Below are 19,339 nucleotides of genomic sequence, written 5' to 3' on the forward strand. Positions count from 1 at the left end.
AATGCCACTGAACACATGCTGAAACTATTATGACCTTGATCCTGTCGTGAGCTTTGCTGCTGCAAATTGTGGAGTGAACAAAGCCCTGCTGCCTTTGCTATGTTCCCTGCAGGAGCAAGGGAGGTTTGTGCCATTTAGCTACTGACACCTGCAATGGGTTCTGCATGGCCTGTCAATACGGAGGGAGGCTCAGCTGGGCAGAGGTGATCAGTGGATGTGCTGAGACTTCCTCTTGTAATGGAGTCCCCAGAAAAGACTGCAAAACTTAAGCAAGCTTGCATATACACACAGTGTATTCCAACAAAAAGTAGGGTGCTAGAATAAGAATGCAAAGTGACTGAGACAGGAAGGAGAATTAAAACTATGATACATGCACCCATCTCTGCACATTTTCATGGTGATAGGTCACAGCAGTTTTTCACTGAAATGGTTGTTGTTGTTTTGTTATTTTTTAATTCAGTACAGCTATATAAGGTTAACTCCCTGATTAAATTCATGCCATCTACCACGTAGATTTGTAAACCTAAGGCCTCACCAAAGCACTCACTTTTACTCAGTACATGCAAATGTGATTTGTGATGAAAACCACTTGAGTGGCACAAACAGGAAAACTACCTTTGATGCTGGGGCATCAGATTCAGGGTAAGGCTCACCACTGATTTCAAAGGCCTCATATCCAGCTCTCTCTAGAGCTGAATTTGCCTAATTATAACTAGGACCAGTAATGACAGAATACAAAAGAGATCCAAGTGTCAGCCAAGCTGTCTGACCTCTTCCTGCAAGAATCAGATTGATCTTTTATTTTCTATTTCACCTCAGGACCACTAGCATAACCGATTGGTTAGCCTCCTGTTACATCTTGGTTAAAATAGAGCAGCACCTAAGTGATACAAACAGTTGAACTCAGTTTTAAGGTCAAATATTTCTTCCCCTTCCCAACATGTGAAAACAACAGGCAATTTACTGTTGCCCTTCTCAATTTCTTGAGATGATACTCCTCACTTTAGAGAGCAAAGGACCTCAGTGTTGTAGGATTGCCAAAGACGTCAGTTACACTGAGATTCAAAGTGGTATCTCTGATCAGAATAGACTGAGAAATAAATAGGACCTGCTTAGACAAATGGAAGCAGTCATGTGTTTAGTATGTGCCCAGGACAGGAAGTCTCTTTTGTCAGCCATGCCACGAAATGATGAACGGGAGATTTAACGTACATTGACAACACTGTAGAATAAAGTCATGTTTCAATTTTGCTACTCAGACTTATGACTAGAAACAAAAATCATTATTTACATATAAGAAACACTTTAAGTATTTTCTTTTTAGTGTTATCACTGCAATCTGAGATAAAGATTTCAGGTAATGGCACAAAATGTTTCAGAAGCATTGTACACAGCTATTTACCCATTTCCTACAATATCCTGCTAATCACTGTATTTAAAATAGGACCTAACATACAGTAGTACTCTCAGAGGAAGGTTTCAGAACATCTGTTTATTTCAGAGTCTGAAGCTGAAGACAGAATTAACACAGACAAGATCTCAGGAGATATTAATAGTTCCGTACTTACCCAGCTCATTAATAAATTCATTGGATTCCTCCCCAGCAATGTTTCTTTTCCAAACCTGGAAACCAAATTGTTGACAGTGAAGAAAAACAACATATGTTTAGTCTTCAACAGAATGTTAATTTAGGTTTAAAGAACCTCATTCTGCAGAGTGTGTATTGGCCCAGACTTCTACAAAAGCCAGCAGCAGTTGGAGACGCACTTCAAGGACACAGACCAGGTGCAGCACTAGTGATATACCTTTGTGTTTGGCAGAGACTGAGAACACAAAGCTGTGCCAACATGACATGGCTCCTGTGAAACCCAGCCTGCTTTCATGAAGCAACTTGCCTTTAAAACATGAATGTGCCACTGGGAAGGTTAGTCCTTTCCACTGAATGAGTTACTTTGGAACTGTCACCAATCTTTCTCATAGTTACTCTGGTGGAACTGGTCAAGAGAGAAGCAGCTGGACCTCAGCTCTATGTACTCACGGTCAGCTTGGAAGTATCAGCAGGATCTAAAGGATCTTACTAAAGGACTACTCGAGCAGAAGCAAAAGAATATCAGACTGTTTCCCACTCCTGATTATTCTTTTTTTACTGCCTCACTGGATAGGACAAGTTTTCAGCCCGTGCCAAGATGCTCTGGTGATGTTAAGGCCTTTTAGGGGGAAAGTGCAAAACGGGAGCAAGCTTGATCAATGCTACCAATATGAGTAGTGCCAGGAAAGTTGCAGGGCAAAAGTTACACATTCTGACTTAGTGGCTCTGCTGTGTGTAATAGAGCAATTGATTCCAGCATTTCATCCTACAGTGAGGAAGGGCAAAGTGCTTTCTCCTCACATCACTGAGCTGTGAGCTCCCTGAGGCAAGGCTGGATGTCACTCCATGCTTGGCTCTATGAGCAGAAGTGTTACCTTACTCCGCCTGGCCTTTCCCCACTGCTGCACATCAGGCCAGGTTCCTCTGCTCTGCTCAGTAAAGCATTTCAGACTGAGTGCTTCCATTCTCAGAGACATCTGAAATTGCAATCCGCATCTAAAATGTTCAGCCAACCTCTTACAACATTTCCATTCTCTTTGTCTCTTGCAGATTGTGATCTATTTATAACATCCCAGCTATTTCTAAACCTCAAGTAGACAGAAAATTGACGCGTCATTGCAAAGATGTGCCTTTGAAACGGTTGGGTGGGGGAAGAAAAAAACCACAGGAAGGTGAAAAAGCTGAAAAACACTGTATATAACACTACTAACATGTCTCACCTTTTTTTTCTTATACCTTATCTTACAACTTCCTAAATCAGCACATGAGGTGTGAATTTTAAGTAGCTATGCCTTTAAAAATCACTGACTAAATCTTTTCTCCCTTTTCTTCCCCCTGATCTGCTAATAGTTGAGAGATGGTTTGCTGCAGGCAGTGGGTCAATTGTAGCCAGTTTGGGGATATAGAACCTACCTACCTAAGGATTTGTTACATTGCTACAGTGTGTTGTTAACTGTTTAGTAACAAAAATAGTGACAAAGAACTTAGGAATAAAAAAGTAAGAACTGCAAAGTAAGATGGAATTCTATTCTAGCGTAATATATGGATTTTTTTTTTCTACATAGAGAAACCAAGACATGCATCCCGTGTGAATTCTAGGAGGAAAAGAAACATCAGTATAATCTCCTCATTTCCAAAAGAATATAAAGAACTAGAGAACAGGGAAGGATGCTCAAATGTCTGAAATGACTTCTCTGCCCAGAAGAGCACAGAAGTTGTCAGTCAGGACAGCAGCAACATAGCAGGGAAATGGCTGGTTTACAAAGTCACGAGTTGGAAAAAGCAGGTTTATCTTTCTTGGATTAGGGAACATTAAATGAAGCTAGTAGGAGGCACGTCTGCAGGAGAAAAACAGCAGGGACAGGCATTAGACCTGTGGGAATGCTTACTGCAGGTACTAGGAGTTCATAAAAGTTCTGGGGGAGGCTGGACAAGAGCGTGGAAGGGAAATCATCAGGAGGCTTCTAAACAGTACATAAACTTCATTTGTTTCAGGAATCACGAGTTGAAAGCAGAAGTCAAGACACATTACTCTGTTCTTACCCAGCTCCTGACAGCTGTTTTCCAGGAGACAGTGACCTGGATCTGACTCAGCATGCTTGGTTTTTGTCTCTCTGCTTTCAACAGCAATTATCCGGCAAACAATTAAAAGAGATTAGAATGACAGTGATTCAATAATTCTTCAGCATTTTGTACCCCAGTTTATATTCCCTTCAGTTTTTCAAATCACCATATATTCTTAGAATTAAGTGTTTAAGGTCAGTGCTGGCTTTGTTTTGTAGATAGCCTTTATCATCCAATGGTTTCACGGACTGAATTCATTAGGCCAAAGTGTGGGAAGTGCTGCTAACTCTTGTGCTTAGCCTTAAGCAATAGTTTATAGAGGCACTGTGTTAGGAAGGCATTTTTCTGAAGCCATTCTGACTCACAACAGTAGTGCTCCTTACAAGAGCAGGTCCATTAATGCAGAGCGATGGAAGAAAACTGCTGCTGGCTCACTCTGGCTTCCCCTCTGGATATCAGTTCCATCTCAGGCAGGAGAGCATCAGTCCAAAGTTACTTGTGACTTCTGCAGCCCTGGCTGTTGACAGCAGCAGCAGCAGAGGGGGCTGTTAGGGGAAGCCTTAGAACCTTCCTGCTTTGAAGCACGAGTGCTCAGTTATACCACTGCAATGAGCGTGAGTGCCATTAGCTCTGTGGCTTTTGTTTCTTGTTTTTGTTGTAGCTGGCATTCGGATGGTAGTGGTGTAAACAATCTACCATAAACAGTTTGGAGAGCCATCGCACAGCAGGCCTCCAGTGCCTCCAGTCCCCAAGGACAGCGCTCTCACAATAACACTGTTAATCTTGGCAATTCTCAAATAAGCTGGGCTATTTATAATTTCCTTTGGTGAAAGTGAGAATGTGCAAGGACATAAATTGCGTGACGTAATGACTGCCTGCCTACCTCTTACATCCCTTACTTTCTGAATTAATAATACGACTGCCAACTATAGTTTCAAACAGTAATAGCAGAATAATTGAATTTCAACTGGAGTGCATTTTGTATCTTTGACTTTCAGAGAACTGGATCTTAAGCGATAGCCATATCATTAAAACAGAGCTCAGTTTGCAGAGCCTGCCTTATCTTACCCACCTTCGGATTTATTAGCTAAAGGAAACTGGTGAACCTTTGGACTGGGTGGGTGATGGTGCAACAGCAGTGGCTGAACAAATACACATGGCTCATACACAAAAGGCTCAGAAGGAAGAAATGGCTATCGGAAGGCTGAACACTGTTTAACTCAAGGAGAGAGGTGAAAGTGGATTACATTACACTTTCTTTTCCACAGAGTTGAGCTTTCACTTATCTACTCTCCGACCTAAAGCACTTGCAAAATGCGGCTGAGCTATGATTTTTCATTTCTTATTATTTTCCCCATGAGACACAACTTCCATCCTGTGTTTGAAACACGTGTGAAGGATTATACCATCGATCTGCAAACAGAAAGGTGAAGGTTACACAGCACAGGTAACCAAAATCTTTGGCAAAAAGCTTCCAGGACCAAGTGACATCTCGCAGGGAGGACGTGTCCCTTCGCCTTCGAGAAATAACTCAGCACACTCCTGAGATCTGTTTCTGTCTGCTATTACGCAGCGACAGAATGACAGTGCCTCGTTGCAGTCATTTTGTAGTGAGTCACTATGCTACCTACGAGTGTTATGACTGCCTATTATGAATACCTAACAAAATTAAATGTGTTACTGCGAAATAAAGCCGACTGCTTGTGCAAATACACCGCAAACCTCCTGACACTGCATACTGGGGGACTTCAAAGGACTCCGGGCTTTTTATTCCTCTATATAATAAGGGGAATAAATAAATATGAGAGGTTCTTAGATGAGAAATACTCCTGAGGAAGAGATAGTGTGGTTGAGTAGATACTTGTTTATATAGCAGTTTGTCCTTTGCTAGGAAACATCCCTGTTTCCTTCTGTACAGCTGGGTAATGCCTCATGGGTGACAGCACCACCGGTTTGTATGAGCTCTTGTATTATACTGACAGCAACAGAAGTCACTCTCTTCCCTTTGCAGATGTGAAAAGCATAGTAGCAAAGTGACTCGCTCACACCCAAATAACCAAGGCAACTTTACTTAGAGCTACAATGCCTGTGTTATCTCCAACAGCCAATTCATGTTAATAGTCGTACTGACTTCCAGGTTACATGAAATCAGAGGTTACTGCAATCTTTTGGCTATTTCTTGCAGCTTAATTAAAACTTCCAACTAATGTAATGAATTTTAAGAGCAACATTATCAGCTACAGACTTACTTGTCAATGTCTGATTCTCCTGACTATTTAAAGAACACTGAAAATCATATGTTGCTGTTGTAATTAAGATTGTAGACAGATGTACCTTCAACATGCAGCTGTCTCCTACTAGGAAAGAACAGGTCAATGGTAAATGTTATAAAAGGCTCACAAAGAGCGACAAGGATGCTTTTTAAAGGCTAGAAATGTCCATGAAATCACTTTACAAACAGTCTTAAATTTACCAGCTCATGTCTCAAGCAACTTCTGCATGGAGCTACATCCCCTAGGAAGAAGCACAGCCTCTAATTCAGGCAACAGATTTACGTGCTTTAAGGTCTTTGCAGGCCCCAGACCCAAACCTTGCTGCTAGCTCCTGCAGCTATCCATACAATGAAGCAGCTTCGTGCTCCCCGAGCCTGAAGGATTGCTCTCAGCAACAGCTTTAGATGGTAGTGCCTGCCTATTTCTTGGCAGACAGAGGTGTGTCAAAGTATGACTAAATCACACTGTGTAACATGTTATTTCTGAAATAATTATCTATTCCTACCTACTTCTCTTAGCAGCATGAACCTCCATTCCAGGCTGGCTGCTGTCACAGACAGAGCAAGTGAGAGAGAAGGAAGGTCTAGACAGAAACCGTGGCATCAACGAAAACCGCCGTGTGAAAAAGAAGACTGAGATGACAAAGAGAACTGATGACTGCATAGCTGCCTGTGCACAGTTCAGATCCGTGCTGCGCCCTGCCAGGGCTGCCACTGCTTTCCTCACCGAGCTGCACTCCCCTGCAGAAGAGCACTTGGTGCGCGGGGCTGTGGGAGCCAAGCACTCCCCCCATCACTTCCTCTGCAAAAAGCTGACGACCCGGAACGACAATGTTTCTTTGAAACAAACAAACAAACACGTTCCCTTCTGCCTTGCTATACATTCTTTCAGTGAGGTTAATAATCACACCTATTTATGGGAATCTGCTACATTGAGTTGCACCGAAGTTGGCATTTGCCCACAATTACGCCGTAATGGAGCCCGGTAATTTATGCTTCAGAGAGGAATATATCTGCTAACGAATGATAAATGCTTACTTTTAAATAGCTTAAGGACCTCTCTTTATTCTCCTGACCTATTTTCTTCCTGACTTTTAATTTCTCTGTTCTGATCTGCCCTGTTCTTTGCATCATCTGTGGCATTAAGTGAGATACTTTCCCCTGGGCAATGTTCTTCAGAGCCATTATTTAATGAACAGTGTTAGCTGCACCTCAGAATCAAAGAAAATGGAAAGAAATGTGAACATTTCTTCTTAATAATACATTTTCTAAGCCAAATGTAGAACTTTTCAAGTGAAAATTAATACTTGTGCAAGGTGCCAGGAGAGTAACGTGTCAAGGTTAAAATACACACACATCTGTGTAATAGGAAATTGTCATTCTCAGCCAAACTGCCTTGCTGAAGAGGCTTACCTAGGCTTAGAGCACCAACCAACTCTTAACACAGACACCCAAAGTGCTCTCTGTACCCATCCTGGACTGTCAGAACACTACTAATTAACGTCAGATGCTCTTATGCTTAGGTAATGACTGGTTCCTTATGACCCCTGAAAAGGCAAAGTTTGGTACCAGATGCTGCAAGACCGAAGTGCATGACAGTTCCAGGGCACGGCAGAAAGCCAAGAGCAGTGCTACACACATGACTGAACTCCTAAAATAGACTTGAAATTGTTCTAAATGTCTTTTTTTTTTTTTTTTTTTTAACTTCTTGAATAATATCATTCCACCACAATAGATCACCTGAGGAAAATTCCAGGCTAGCAGTAGCTGGCAAGATAAGTGTATAATCTGCATTTAAAATCTGATGTACATTCATTGATACAAAAGGTACGAAAAGCACTACCTTTGAAGTTAACTGAACCAATGCTAAATGCAGGATAGTATTACAAGCGTGCCAATACTGCTTCCAAATGCCACTGACAAAGGAATTAGTGCAATGTTTTAAAGTAAATCAGCCAAGTGACACGAACTCACTACTTGGAATATATTTCCTCCTCAGTGTGGGTATGTAATTCCAGTAGATAATAATTACAAGTTACAAAAGATTCAGTGGAAAGATATAAGGATATACTTCAAATATTAATCAGCGAAGCCTTTCGGAAGTGAGACTTTTAACAGATGGGGGCAGCTAGTTGCACTGAGGTCACGTCTCTGTTGATCCATGTCTCATCTCACCAACGTACATCCATCAGCTGGTCCTCCTGTTGTGACACACGCAGATCTGCGTTAGGCTTAATCATAACTTCGTTTCTTTCTGAGCCCACCAGCGGAAGGCATTATGCCTACACCTACCATTCCTAAGCCAGAGTAAAATCTCCAGAGCTACAGAAAATGGGCCGGGGTTGGGGAGGCGCTGAAGTCAGAGAGCTCAGTTCCCTCATGCATTACAGCCGAGCAGCCCCAGCCTCAGAAATGGCTCCGGCAGACTGCTGTCTTGTCTAGGAAGCAGAGCGCCTTGGAAAGGGCTTTGCACTTTGGCACACCCTGGATTTTCACAGTGAAAGTTACTATATCGAGCAGAAACCACTCCAATATGGGGCTCAAGGTCTCTACTACATGACCCACTCCAGATTTTTGAAATATCTCCTGTACTTTGAAAGTCCAATTTCCCAAAATGCATTAGTTGCCTGTTATTGCACCTCTTTGAATATCTACAAACCACATCCTGATATAACTGGCCTCAGTAACGCACATGGAAAGGCAGACTGAGAAACATATGGGCAGTTCTTGATTGAGAAGAACGCATACAACTAGCCCAAATTAGGACAGTTGGATCAGGATTACATGTTGGAAAACCTTTCTTTCTAGAGAGGTGGGCTAGGCTGTGTCAGAACCTGAAAGCCATTGTGTGCCCTCAGTTCTCTATCGGAGGTATTTCTTAAGAAACAGTGGTACCACTTTGCACTCTGTGCCATCGGTCTGACGATGAAACACGAGTTTCAGTGCTATTTTCAGGTAACACGAGCAAAGTATCTCAGATAACGTCCCGTTAACATAAATAAACCTGAATTTAATTTCTCATCAGAGCACAAATTTAGAGTAAATAGTGAATTAACTGGTATTCTGGGATGCTGCTATTTCAAGAGGTCCAGCATGGGTGGTATTTTGAAATACAGCTCCATACTGTGAAAACCAGATGCTTTTTTTTTTTTTCTCTTCCTACGTAGCAGCAGCTCTGACTCTTACCGAATCAGGAGAGCAGGAGCATAACAAGAGACAGGATGACACAACAGGATGCAACACAAATATCCCTTGCTTCCCTGAGTGCGGAGTGCTGGCTGCCACTTTGACTACCAGGGAAAAATAAACACCATTTCATTCTTTCCAGTCCTGGGAAACTCAGCCATAAGAACTAATTGTATGCCTGAAGACACTCTCCGCAGCAAGTTATCCTTGAGTATTTTTTTTCTAGTCTACTAGAAGTAACTGTCCTACCAACAGAAAATTCACTTTCCCCTGGCCCCATTCCCACCCACTCTCCCTACAGCTATTTCCACCCACACTGCAGCTCTTTTTAACTGTGTTTAAAAAGCAGAGAGAGAAATGTACTGCTGCTGCTGCTGGTGCTCCTCCTCCTCAGGTGGGCGGGCTGGTGGCTGGTCAGTCTTCTGCAGCGTTTCTCATCGCTGGGTGCGTGGGAGGCCAGGAGCAGGAGTGGAAGGAAGGAAGGCAGTGGGAGGCAAACAGCCGTTTCCCACCTGCACTTGTGTAATTACACGCAAATGAAAAACTATGGCAATACATCTGCAAACAGAGCTCGCCGCGCTGTGAGCCCAAAAGGTATCCAACCCCTTGGGTCTCAAAAGCCAAACACGGGGGCGACCGCCAGATCTCCAGGAATTTTTCATCTGCTGAGAAAAACAGAGCGGTGGGGAGCGAAGGGGGAAGGAGAGAGGGTGTTCCTTGCAGTTATGGCTTTGCGTGTGGGTGGTGGGTGGTTTGAGGGGAGGAGTGACAGATTGCTTGCGGCAGCAGGGAAGAAAGACGTAGGAGGGTGTTTGCCCAGGGTCCTGTCTAACCCAGAGGGTACCGGTGGGCGGATGCAGCACGTCTAAGCCAGGGTGGTGGGAGTGCAGGAGCCCGCTGTGGATGGATGGATGGACAGACCTTACTGGAAGGCTGTCCCGGCTGTGCCCACGCAGAGCGCCTGCTGCGGCAGCAGCCACCCCCACAGCTCCCCAGTGCCCCAGAGGCCAGAGGAAAATGGAAAAACTGCTTCACTCCTGCAGTTCCATCATGCCTTTGCTTTCATCTTTTTCCAAATGCTTCTACTTCCCCATAGTAAAATGCAGGATAACCGATAAAAGGGCAGAAAGCTTCCCCCCATTTTTGTTAGGGGAGAAATTCGATTCTGAATGCCATTCGCTGTACACTCCTCCCAAATATGACTTCAGAGACTATGTGGATGCATTATCTGACAAGGCTCTGACTAAAAGCCTGGGGGAATAGAGTCTCTCCCTGTGGGATTACTCGCATTACAAACAAAAGCAAAAATTGCTTCTCCCTATTACATATGTATTTCCTGTGTTTCAGTCCTTCCCTGGGCTGGCTTATTTTTAGAGAGCGGAGATTAGTTTTCCACTTATTTTAAGCCAAATTCTGCTCTCACCGAAGCCGGTGGCAGACTGTCCACAGCAGACCTGAGCCATCAGTGCTTACTGTCCACAATGGAGCAAGTATGTGTTTTACGGTGTTGTCACTGAGCTGAGGAGGAAAGAAAGGGGGACAAAAATGACAATTTGTGGATTGCTTGCCAGTACAGAAATAACCAGTTTGCCAGGATGAACTGGAGATTCCCCCATTCTATTCTTCAGCCTTCACACTCATTTTTCCTTACCTTTGTATACTGTAAAGATGCACTACCTGTAAGGATTACTTCCCACATTCTCCACACACAGAAATTAGATTCAAGCTCTTAGACCAATGGAGGAAAAAACACAGTTTACTGCAAGCCAAGATGCAGTAACGCAGTACATAATAAAGTACTTGCACCATTTATTATCTGGTCTAAGGCAGAGCTCTAAGGCAAGTAATTGAGAGGTACCAATTAATCATTAATTAGAAACATAGAAGTGGCATACAGAACGCAGCTGAGCTGCTCTTGGAGTCCTTGGGAGCAGGAGCACCTACATCCTGATGTATAAAGTTATATTTTTCTAGAAAAGAAAGAAAACAAAAAACAAAAAAACACCAATAACCAAACAAAAACAAAACCCCAAAACATCTGCTCAGCTCTGAAGTCCTCCTACAGTCAGCAATTTGTGTTCTCTTTCCAAACCTGCTGAACACACTGCCAGGAAATTTCTCCACAGGGAGGAATTACAACCTGCCTCTCCTTCTGGCTACTGTACTTGCACTCCCTGAATTCCTGGCTTGGTGACTGTGGTGCTGCTTACTCTAAAACATCCAGTCTCCTGCTGGTCTCAGCTAATAGTAACACCATCCACGAACTCCCTGGTTAAAGGTCACCTCATTCAAATTACTTCCATGTAACCCCATAATTTTCACTCTTTTTCCTACTTTTACTTACTTTTGTTTTAAAATAAAGTAGAACACTAGTCTCAAGCAACATAGCTCCAGTCCTTGAAACCAATGGGGAAAGAAAAAAAAAAAATTAAAGAAAACATTAAGCACTTTGAAAAGAAATCAATAGCTGCTGCAAGACGATGCTTCTGGTACTTTATTATTTACAAAGCAGCAGGCCTCCTTCTACATCAGACATACAGCTGGGAGGCAGCAAAGGAAGGCCATTATTTGCACTGAAGCCAGGAGGGGATGAAGCAGATGAAAATCAGGGTAAGTAGAAGGTGCATCAGAGAGCAGTGACCCGCGTTCTGTGCTCCCAGGCACCCACACCCTGTGTAACCGTGCCCTGATGACAGCCTCGCCCTTCGCGTGCAGGTGGAATCTATTCGGGGTTTCCAGGAGTCGCACACAGGCTCCTCCAGCTCCTACCCGCAATCAGCTCATGTCCTCATTTCCACGGCACTAACGCAGGGATCACCCCACAGACAGGCGCAGCCCCTGAGATCTCCGGGCACCAGACACAAAGTGCAACGACGTTACGTGCTCATTAAGTTCCCGATAACCGGGTTATGCCCCGGTGAGATGCTACCTCATCCTTAGCGACCTTTCAGAACGCAGATGGATTTAAGGGCGCGGCGCCGAGCAGGCAGCGGGCGGAGCGCCTTCCCGCCACACGGCGCACGGCCGCCCCCTGGGGGTCAGCGCCGCACGCTGCGCTCGGGGCCAGCGGGGCTTCTGTTGGCTTCCAATCCAGATGTAAAGAGAACAGCCAGCGCCCAGCTCGCTACGGTGAGAGAGAAGCGAGCTAGCTACCACCAGGCAGCGACCACCGCCTCCTCGAACCCGCGTTCACCTTTCGGGACAGCCCCCCTTTCGGGGCAAAGTTACACGAGTGCCGCGCATGCGCCCGCTCCGCCTTACCGCTGCCGATGACGGAGATCGACGGCGCCGGCTGCCGCCATGGCGGCCCGCGTGCTGATGGCGCCGCGCAGGTAACGGTCGGCCTGCTCCCGCGCTCCCGCCTGAGGGCGGCGGCGGCGCCCCGCGGCCTCCTCGGCCCGGATGTCGTCGGGCGGCGGCCGTAGGGCCGGAGCCCGCTGGGCCCCGCTGCCGGCCGCCCCTCTAGAGCTGAGGAGGGTGGGCGTATAGGCGTTATGCTCGGGTTCGGCTCGCTTGGCCGCGTGCGCTGCAGCAGGGTGCCGATGACAGTCGGCTGACCTCTGAGGTTGGGGGACCGTGTCCACGAAGGGGCCGTAAGGTGGGTGCGTGCCGGCTTGCTACAGCTGAGCCCGGTCCCAAAAGATGACCTTGTGTAGGCCGCCAGAGCGTGCTGCTGCTGCACGAGCTCGGCCGGCCGGTCCGTGTGCACACAGCGTGCTGACAGACAGCGCTTCTGTCTCATGTTAGCATAGGCCTGGCGCCTCTAGTCTAAAGTCCAGCGGCTGCCACAGCTCTAAATCGTTAGAGATGCTGCTACGTAGCAAAAATAGCCCCCGGACTCCTACTTTCCCTATTAGCACCCAGACTTGAAACCTCACTTCAGAGCTTGGAACTGGTTAAATACACCAAAAGCGTTAACTGCTGTCTGCCATCTGTATAATAGCATACAGTGACATCTCCAACCAGTTTGATCTCAAAATAGGTTCTACTTTTGCTTAATCAAGAACTAAAACAATCCTGTCCAGGAAGTTTTCAGGTAGAACCTTGCACAGCTCAGCAGTTGTGTGCTTAGGGATTGTACAGTTGTTTTATAGCTACAGCTCTTAACGTTTCTCTTTCAGACTGACGCCATTTAACAGACTGCAAGTAATATTACAGCATTTGGTAAGAACGGCGTGTTGTTTGACTGAGGTGGGAGCTTCTGGGACTCACTGCTGAGACAGACAACACATACAACTCACAACATGTCTGTCCGTGGTGCCCATGAATACCACTTGAGCATAACCTTGCCTGTGTCTCTGTGCACTGTCTTATTACTGCCTGCTAAATCACAACTCAAAGCCCAATTATTTTGGCCTTACCTAATTTTGTAGTTTGTTTCCATGCTGCCTGCCTTATATTTTCCCCCTAAATATCATTCCACTTTGAAATCAATTGTAAAAATAGTTTAGTGAGCAATTCTCTGCTGTTAGAAATTATACACAGTCAAAGCTGTGTGCACATACTGGCAATTTGATACCGCAAGCCTGAAAGATACTTGGCATTCTTACTGTAATTGTAGCAGGTTTTTTCAAAATGTCTGGCTTATACAACCATCATTTTTTGCTTATCTGTTTGGTTTTTAAGTACCCTCAGATGTCTTTGTCAAACAATGTATCACTCAGGAGCTTATTGGAGGTTTTTTGCATCAAGTGATTTCAAGAGAACTTCGTAAGAAGTACCAATACTTGAAGTACAGTGGGACAGCCATAGCATAGAATCCCAAGTGTATGTTTTTAAATCTTAAACTGTGAGCTTTGAGTATGTTTCCATGAACACTTTTGTATGCTACTTAAGAAATCAAAGCTGTTTGCTTTACGTAGTGCTTTTGCTCTTACAGAAAAGATGTGAGCATACCGATTCTGAAGCTGATGTTCTGTTGCAAAAGAAAGGAGGCGCAGGAATAATAACTTTGAACAGACCCAAGGTTCTCAATGCACTAAGTTTGAGAATGATCCAACAAATTTATCCACAAATAAAGGTGAGTAGCTGTTACGTTATCAGATGCCAGTTTTAAGATTCAGCCTGACTCTTCTCACACATACTTTGTGAGATCACTAATGAGCTCAGATCTATAGGATGGAAAGGAACAGACAATTTCAAGCACATTAGAAAAAGATGTCAAAGCAAAAAAGTGTCAGACAAAAAGTTAAGTTATACACAGATAAGACACCCATATTAACACTAGGTCTGAATTAAAGGCAAGCAGCTGTCAGCATTCATACATTCCTGTTGGCAATACCCAGCTGATCATGCACGTATTCCAAGCTATACATATTCCTAACCAAACTCTTAATTGAGTGCATGCTTGGTTGGGAGGCTGCGTAGTTGAAACAAAAGATACAAGTCATTAAGAAGGAAGTTGCTTTCAGTTTTGTTCCTTAAAGAGTAGCTTTATGGAGTTACAGGCTACAAGGTAGTGAAGTAATGTGAAATTTTAAGCATGCAAATAATCCTTTTTTAGTTATGTTATTTATCATATTCAGGAAGTTAGACATGAAACACCAGTGTAGGTGAGATAGTTACCTGCATTTGTATCTTGGTAGATGGTTTCATTGCTAATTTATGCATTCTTTGAAGAACATTTAAAGAAATACTTTATCTGTAGTACTGCATACTGACTTAATTTAAAGCACAACCTTTAAAGGCAGCATTATTTTGAGTACAGTTGCTGGTACACACAAATATCCTGTCACAAATATGCCTGTGCACAAAACTGACTTGATCCAGTCCATGGCTGGCACTGATTGCCGTCATTTTGAGTGTCCATCAACGACTTCAATGCTCTTCTTTGCTGCACATCTTAGGTTCAACAGAACTGACTCTGTTGATCTCCTGCATTCCTAGTTTTCTCCTTCATCATTGTATTCTCCTTGAGATTTCTATAAGGCCCTGCTTTAGGGAAAGCTGCATGTCTTCAGAAATTAGGAGCTCTCCATCAGCAGCTGTGCTGATCTCCAGAACCAAGGCTGAACGTGACAGCAGAAGGGGAATGAGAGATGCCTAAACAAACACATACTGCCCTCTGACTTGCTTTTAAAACAAACCAAAAGTGTGTTATTTTTTCATAAAGCAAATCGTAATCGTAACATACTGCCCATAGACAGTATATTTTTATGCATAGCCTTTAATCTTATGTAGGATCATTTACCTCTCTTTAGGCTTGGGAGCAAGACCCTGAGACTTTTCTAATAATTATAAAGGGAACTGGAGAAAAAGCTTTTTGTGCTGGCGGTGACGTTAGAGGTAAGGACTCTTTAACCAATTTCTATTCCTTCATACACTGTTCTAACAGCTCTCTCACAGTAGCACAGCAAGATGACAGAAGTCAGCAAGGCTCATCTCTCATTGTTTTGTAACACGTGTCCGTTTACCTGAGTCTCAGTAAATAAAGGAGTTCAATCCACACAAATAGGAACTGTGAAAGATATGTCAAATGTTTGCCTATGAGTAACTGGCAATAGTAGCCAATCATTACCAGAAAGAGAGGGTTCTTATCTTTTCCTTCCCCGTGTTTCCTTATTGACTGCTTCCCTACAAGAGATTTGAAGCATCTCAAAAGGTAGCACTGTTACTACTGAATAATTTATGTCTGACATTTGACTCAGAGATGGGAGGATACATAGTTGACAACAGGAATCAATGTATTCATGACTATTCTGTAACTACATACAATATGAAGTCTCTAAGCAGTGAGAAATGGTTATTTAAAAGCTTATGTAAATGAGCACAGGTGGTTGTTAAATTACACCCTGCTCTTACCATTTTTTCCATTCTTAGTATTCAGTCTTCAGTTTTAAGTGGCTGGTCCACATATTGATATGAAATCACTGCAAACAACGTTGCCAACCATTACAAGAGGTCTTATAGTGCAGCAAGTAGACTGTACTCTCTCAAGAAGTATGTGACAAACTCCCCACCATAATGGAAGGCACTCTATTTTGATAGCTTGTTTTCATATTTCAGTTTGCTAAGTTTAACTGCTCAGGTGAAATACAGCAGGATTGTGTTGTTGCTTGCTGTAGGACAAAGTATTCTCATGCAGTACTCATTTCTGTACTTTTTTTTTTGATGTTTTATTAATCCTGCAGTGATCTTTATAACTTTTATTTTTCTTAAGCTATTGCAGATGCAGGAAAAGCTGGAGATAGAATGACACAAGATTACTTCAGAGAAGAATATACACTGAACAATGCTGTTGGTACGTCTGATAGCAAATCTTAATGCAATATAATGTTCATAACAGCTTAGAATATAAGTTCACTTTCTCTCTTCTCTTGTCCAAAATAACAGCATAATGAAATAAGTCATTTTTTTAAAAACCAAGTTCAATACTAGTAATGTAACATGTCACTTTCATACCTTGAATGCAGTTTCTTATGTTTAACCTTTCACAGCTACCCCATCCCATGTTGTTCTTGGTAGTTGCAGTTCAGCAACGGATGATCCAACTGTTAGATTCAGACAGAGCAGTTCTGCACTACTTATCCTTCATCTACTTCAAAGGCATAAAGAGATAAAAATATATACATGGAAATATCATTAACGCTCCACTAGACAGCAGAAGATCAAGTTATTTTAAACCTTTCCATTTAAGTAGGCTTCTCAAAGGAATGGTCAGGCTAGGAGATTGCTGCCTTAGTTTACTGCAGAGAACCCAGGGCTAAGCAGCGTTACAAGTTAGAGAGTAATCAAGTAAAGGAATGGAGATATTAAAGGATACTAATTCTTTTGGGTGAAAAAAAAATAAGAGTTTTTTCAAATTAACATTCAACATCTCAGAACATGTTTTAATTGAATACAGTTTGTATTTTTAAACAACCAGAGTATCCCTTACTAGCCATTAGAGGAGAGGAGGTGAAGATGTTGGAGAATAACCTATGTTGCCAGAAAAGTATAGAGTAATAGTTATTAGAATAAGAGAAACGTCTGAAGAGCTGTTTTTATTTCATTTGCCAAGGTTTAGCATTTTTTACTATGCCTTCTTGCTTTCAGCTTGAGGTTTCTTGTAAAAGCTTAGTATTGGTATAGCAAACATTGCAAGAACATGTGCTCAAATGCTTGTTTGCTTGTCCTAAGTGAATAGGGTGTTTTATACCTGAAGTACATATAATTACAAAACCAAGGTTTCAGGTAATTCTGGCATGACTGTATTCCTTTAGGATTGGGATTTCTACCAGAAATAAATACTTGAAATTGTACTCTACAACTTGAAATGGACAGGGCAGCCGCTTTTTTGCTGCATTTGTTATTGGGAAGACGTACCTTCATGGAAATGTAGTTCAAAGACTGTCATCTAGAGCTTATGTGCTATCTTCTGTGTTTGTGCAAGAGCAAAGTTGGAGATTCAGTTCTCATATTTTCTGACTAATAACCTCAAAGACTGAAGTGCCTTGTAGCATATTTTTTTGTTTGTTTTAAAACATGGGTCTATAGTTGCAGCGGATACTTGTATCAGCAATCTGATTAATTCTCAGAGTGAATCTGAGTTTCTCCATAAACAGTAATTGAAAGCATCAGGTGCTCAGTTTCATACCTCCTAGAAGCTCCAACAACATGAAGAAATGCAGTCACAGTGCTTTAGGATGGCATCTTGACTCGCACCGTGCTGGGGCTGGAGCATGCAGCAGAACTGGCAGGACAGAACACGTTCACATTGCACTATCTGGTAGTCATGTTTTAGCTTAAACCTACCTTGCCTTTGTGCTCAGCTACTGGTGCACACACTGCACTCTTCATCCAAGTGTAATACAGGGTGAAAGGGGAACTGCTGTGTCCAACTTCCTGCAAGGCTACTTACAATAACCAGATACAGCTGAATTAACAGGAGCTCACATTGATACTTCATGTTCTTTAACAGGAGCTCACATTGATACTTCATGTTCTTTTACAACACTAGGCATGTAGTAAGATAATCACATGGAGCAGCTTCATTGTAAGAAAGATTTTTTTTTTATTAATTAACTATTTTCTGTCTCTCCTGCTGAAGTTAGACATGGGGAAATGTATATTTAGCCACATTCTATTTTTTTGGATAAAAACCAATTTTGAACATTTCTTGTAGGCACTTGCAAGAAGCCATACGTTGCACTTATTGATGGCATTACAATGGGAGGGGTAAGTTAAGTACCTTGGTGTGATACCTGGTGTAGATTGTTTTAAAGTGATATAACATCATGTACCTGAGTTGCATGAAGCACACGCAGCGTTCCAAATATTGCAGTTGAAAAACATTTTAATCCAAACCTTTTGCATCCAGCTTGTCAGACTAAATTGCTGCTCTCCTACCACTTCTGTTCTGCAATTGCTAGTGTAAGTAAATCCTCTGAGGCTCTGGCAGCAGTCTTGTCATTGCAGCAAACACCACCCCAAGGTTTTTGAAACATAAGTTTAATTTTCCACTCAATTTTTAATTGTATTTTTATATAGTTGCATTTCCTAATAAAGGCCAGTTTTCAAAAACACTAGGAAAATCTCATTCAAAGCTTTACTTTAACAGATGCCCATATCATTAGTTCTGCATTCTTCTATCGAATGATCTGGAAGTGCTTTTACTGTCTCACCTCTCCATTACTTTAAAATAATGAGTTACAATACCCTGATTTTCTGTTCCAAGGTTGCACTTTACTTTTAGAGCATATGACTGGAAAAGGCTCCATCACATTGCGTGCCATACTCAGTGCTGATAGTTGTTTTAGCAGTTGCTGGTACTAAATAGTGTGAGTCGGCAGAACCATGCTTTTCTACTTGTGTGTGGCAACCATTTGATACATGTGCATCAAAGCAGGGATGAGAGTACAGCAACTGAGGGTTACTTTGAACAATAAATTGACAGTGATGGCTGTGTGCCACGTTGCCACATATATTTACAGATGCTGACAAATATTCCTGGACTGCTAATTACAATTGCTTCAATACAGTTCTTGACAGAGACTCTTCTTTTTCCTGAAAGTAAAGATTTGAAGGGGCTCTGTATTATGGACTATCAGTAATTATGCTGGAAAGCTGCTTCAGTGTTTCTGCTGCCTGTTCACTCAGTCAGCAACATTTTTTATTTGTTTTCATTTTGAATGTTATAGGCCAACTTATTACATGAAATTGACTGTTTTTATTGGGTTGGATCATTGAGTTCCAACCCTCCCATTACAGGCAGGGCCAGATTCAGCTTATTGCCTGACGTACACTGAGCA

At 42.8% G+C, this 19,339-nt stretch overlaps 1 protein-coding gene across 3 annotated transcripts in view; it reads left to right on the top strand.

The window, feature by feature from the left end:
• The first annotated feature begins 12,233 nt into the window (after positions 1 to 12,233).
• Positions 12,234 to 19,339, top strand: part of HIBCH (3-hydroxyisobutyryl-CoA hydrolase) — a 37,993-nt gene continuing 30,887 nt past the window's right edge. Inside the window, exons 1-6 of one of the 3 annotated variants that reach the window (XM_048952353.1) lie at positions 12,318 to 12,442; positions 13,232 to 13,274; positions 13,990 to 14,130; positions 15,311 to 15,395; positions 16,270 to 16,350; positions 18,214 to 18,266. In XM_048952353.1, coding sequence (XP_048808310.1) covers positions 12,411 to 12,442; positions 13,232 to 13,274; positions 13,990 to 14,130; positions 15,311 to 15,395; positions 16,270 to 16,350; positions 18,214 to 18,266 — 435 coding nt within the window. In that variant the 5' untranslated portion in view covers positions 12,318 to 12,410. Of the gene's footprint in view, positions 12,443 to 13,231; positions 13,275 to 13,989; positions 14,131 to 15,310; positions 15,396 to 16,269; positions 16,351 to 18,213; positions 18,267 to 19,339 lie in introns of all 3 variants that reach the window. The other 2 variants (XM_048952355.1, XM_048952354.1) reach the window with 2 other exon arrangements.

The sequence above is a fragment of the Lagopus muta genome, chromosome 8 (genome assembly GCF_023343835.1).
Source record: "Lagopus muta isolate bLagMut1 chromosome 8, bLagMut1 primary, whole genome shotgun sequence".
In the NCBI taxonomy this organism is placed as follows: domain Eukaryota; kingdom Metazoa; phylum Chordata; class Aves; order Galliformes; family Phasianidae; genus Lagopus; species Lagopus muta.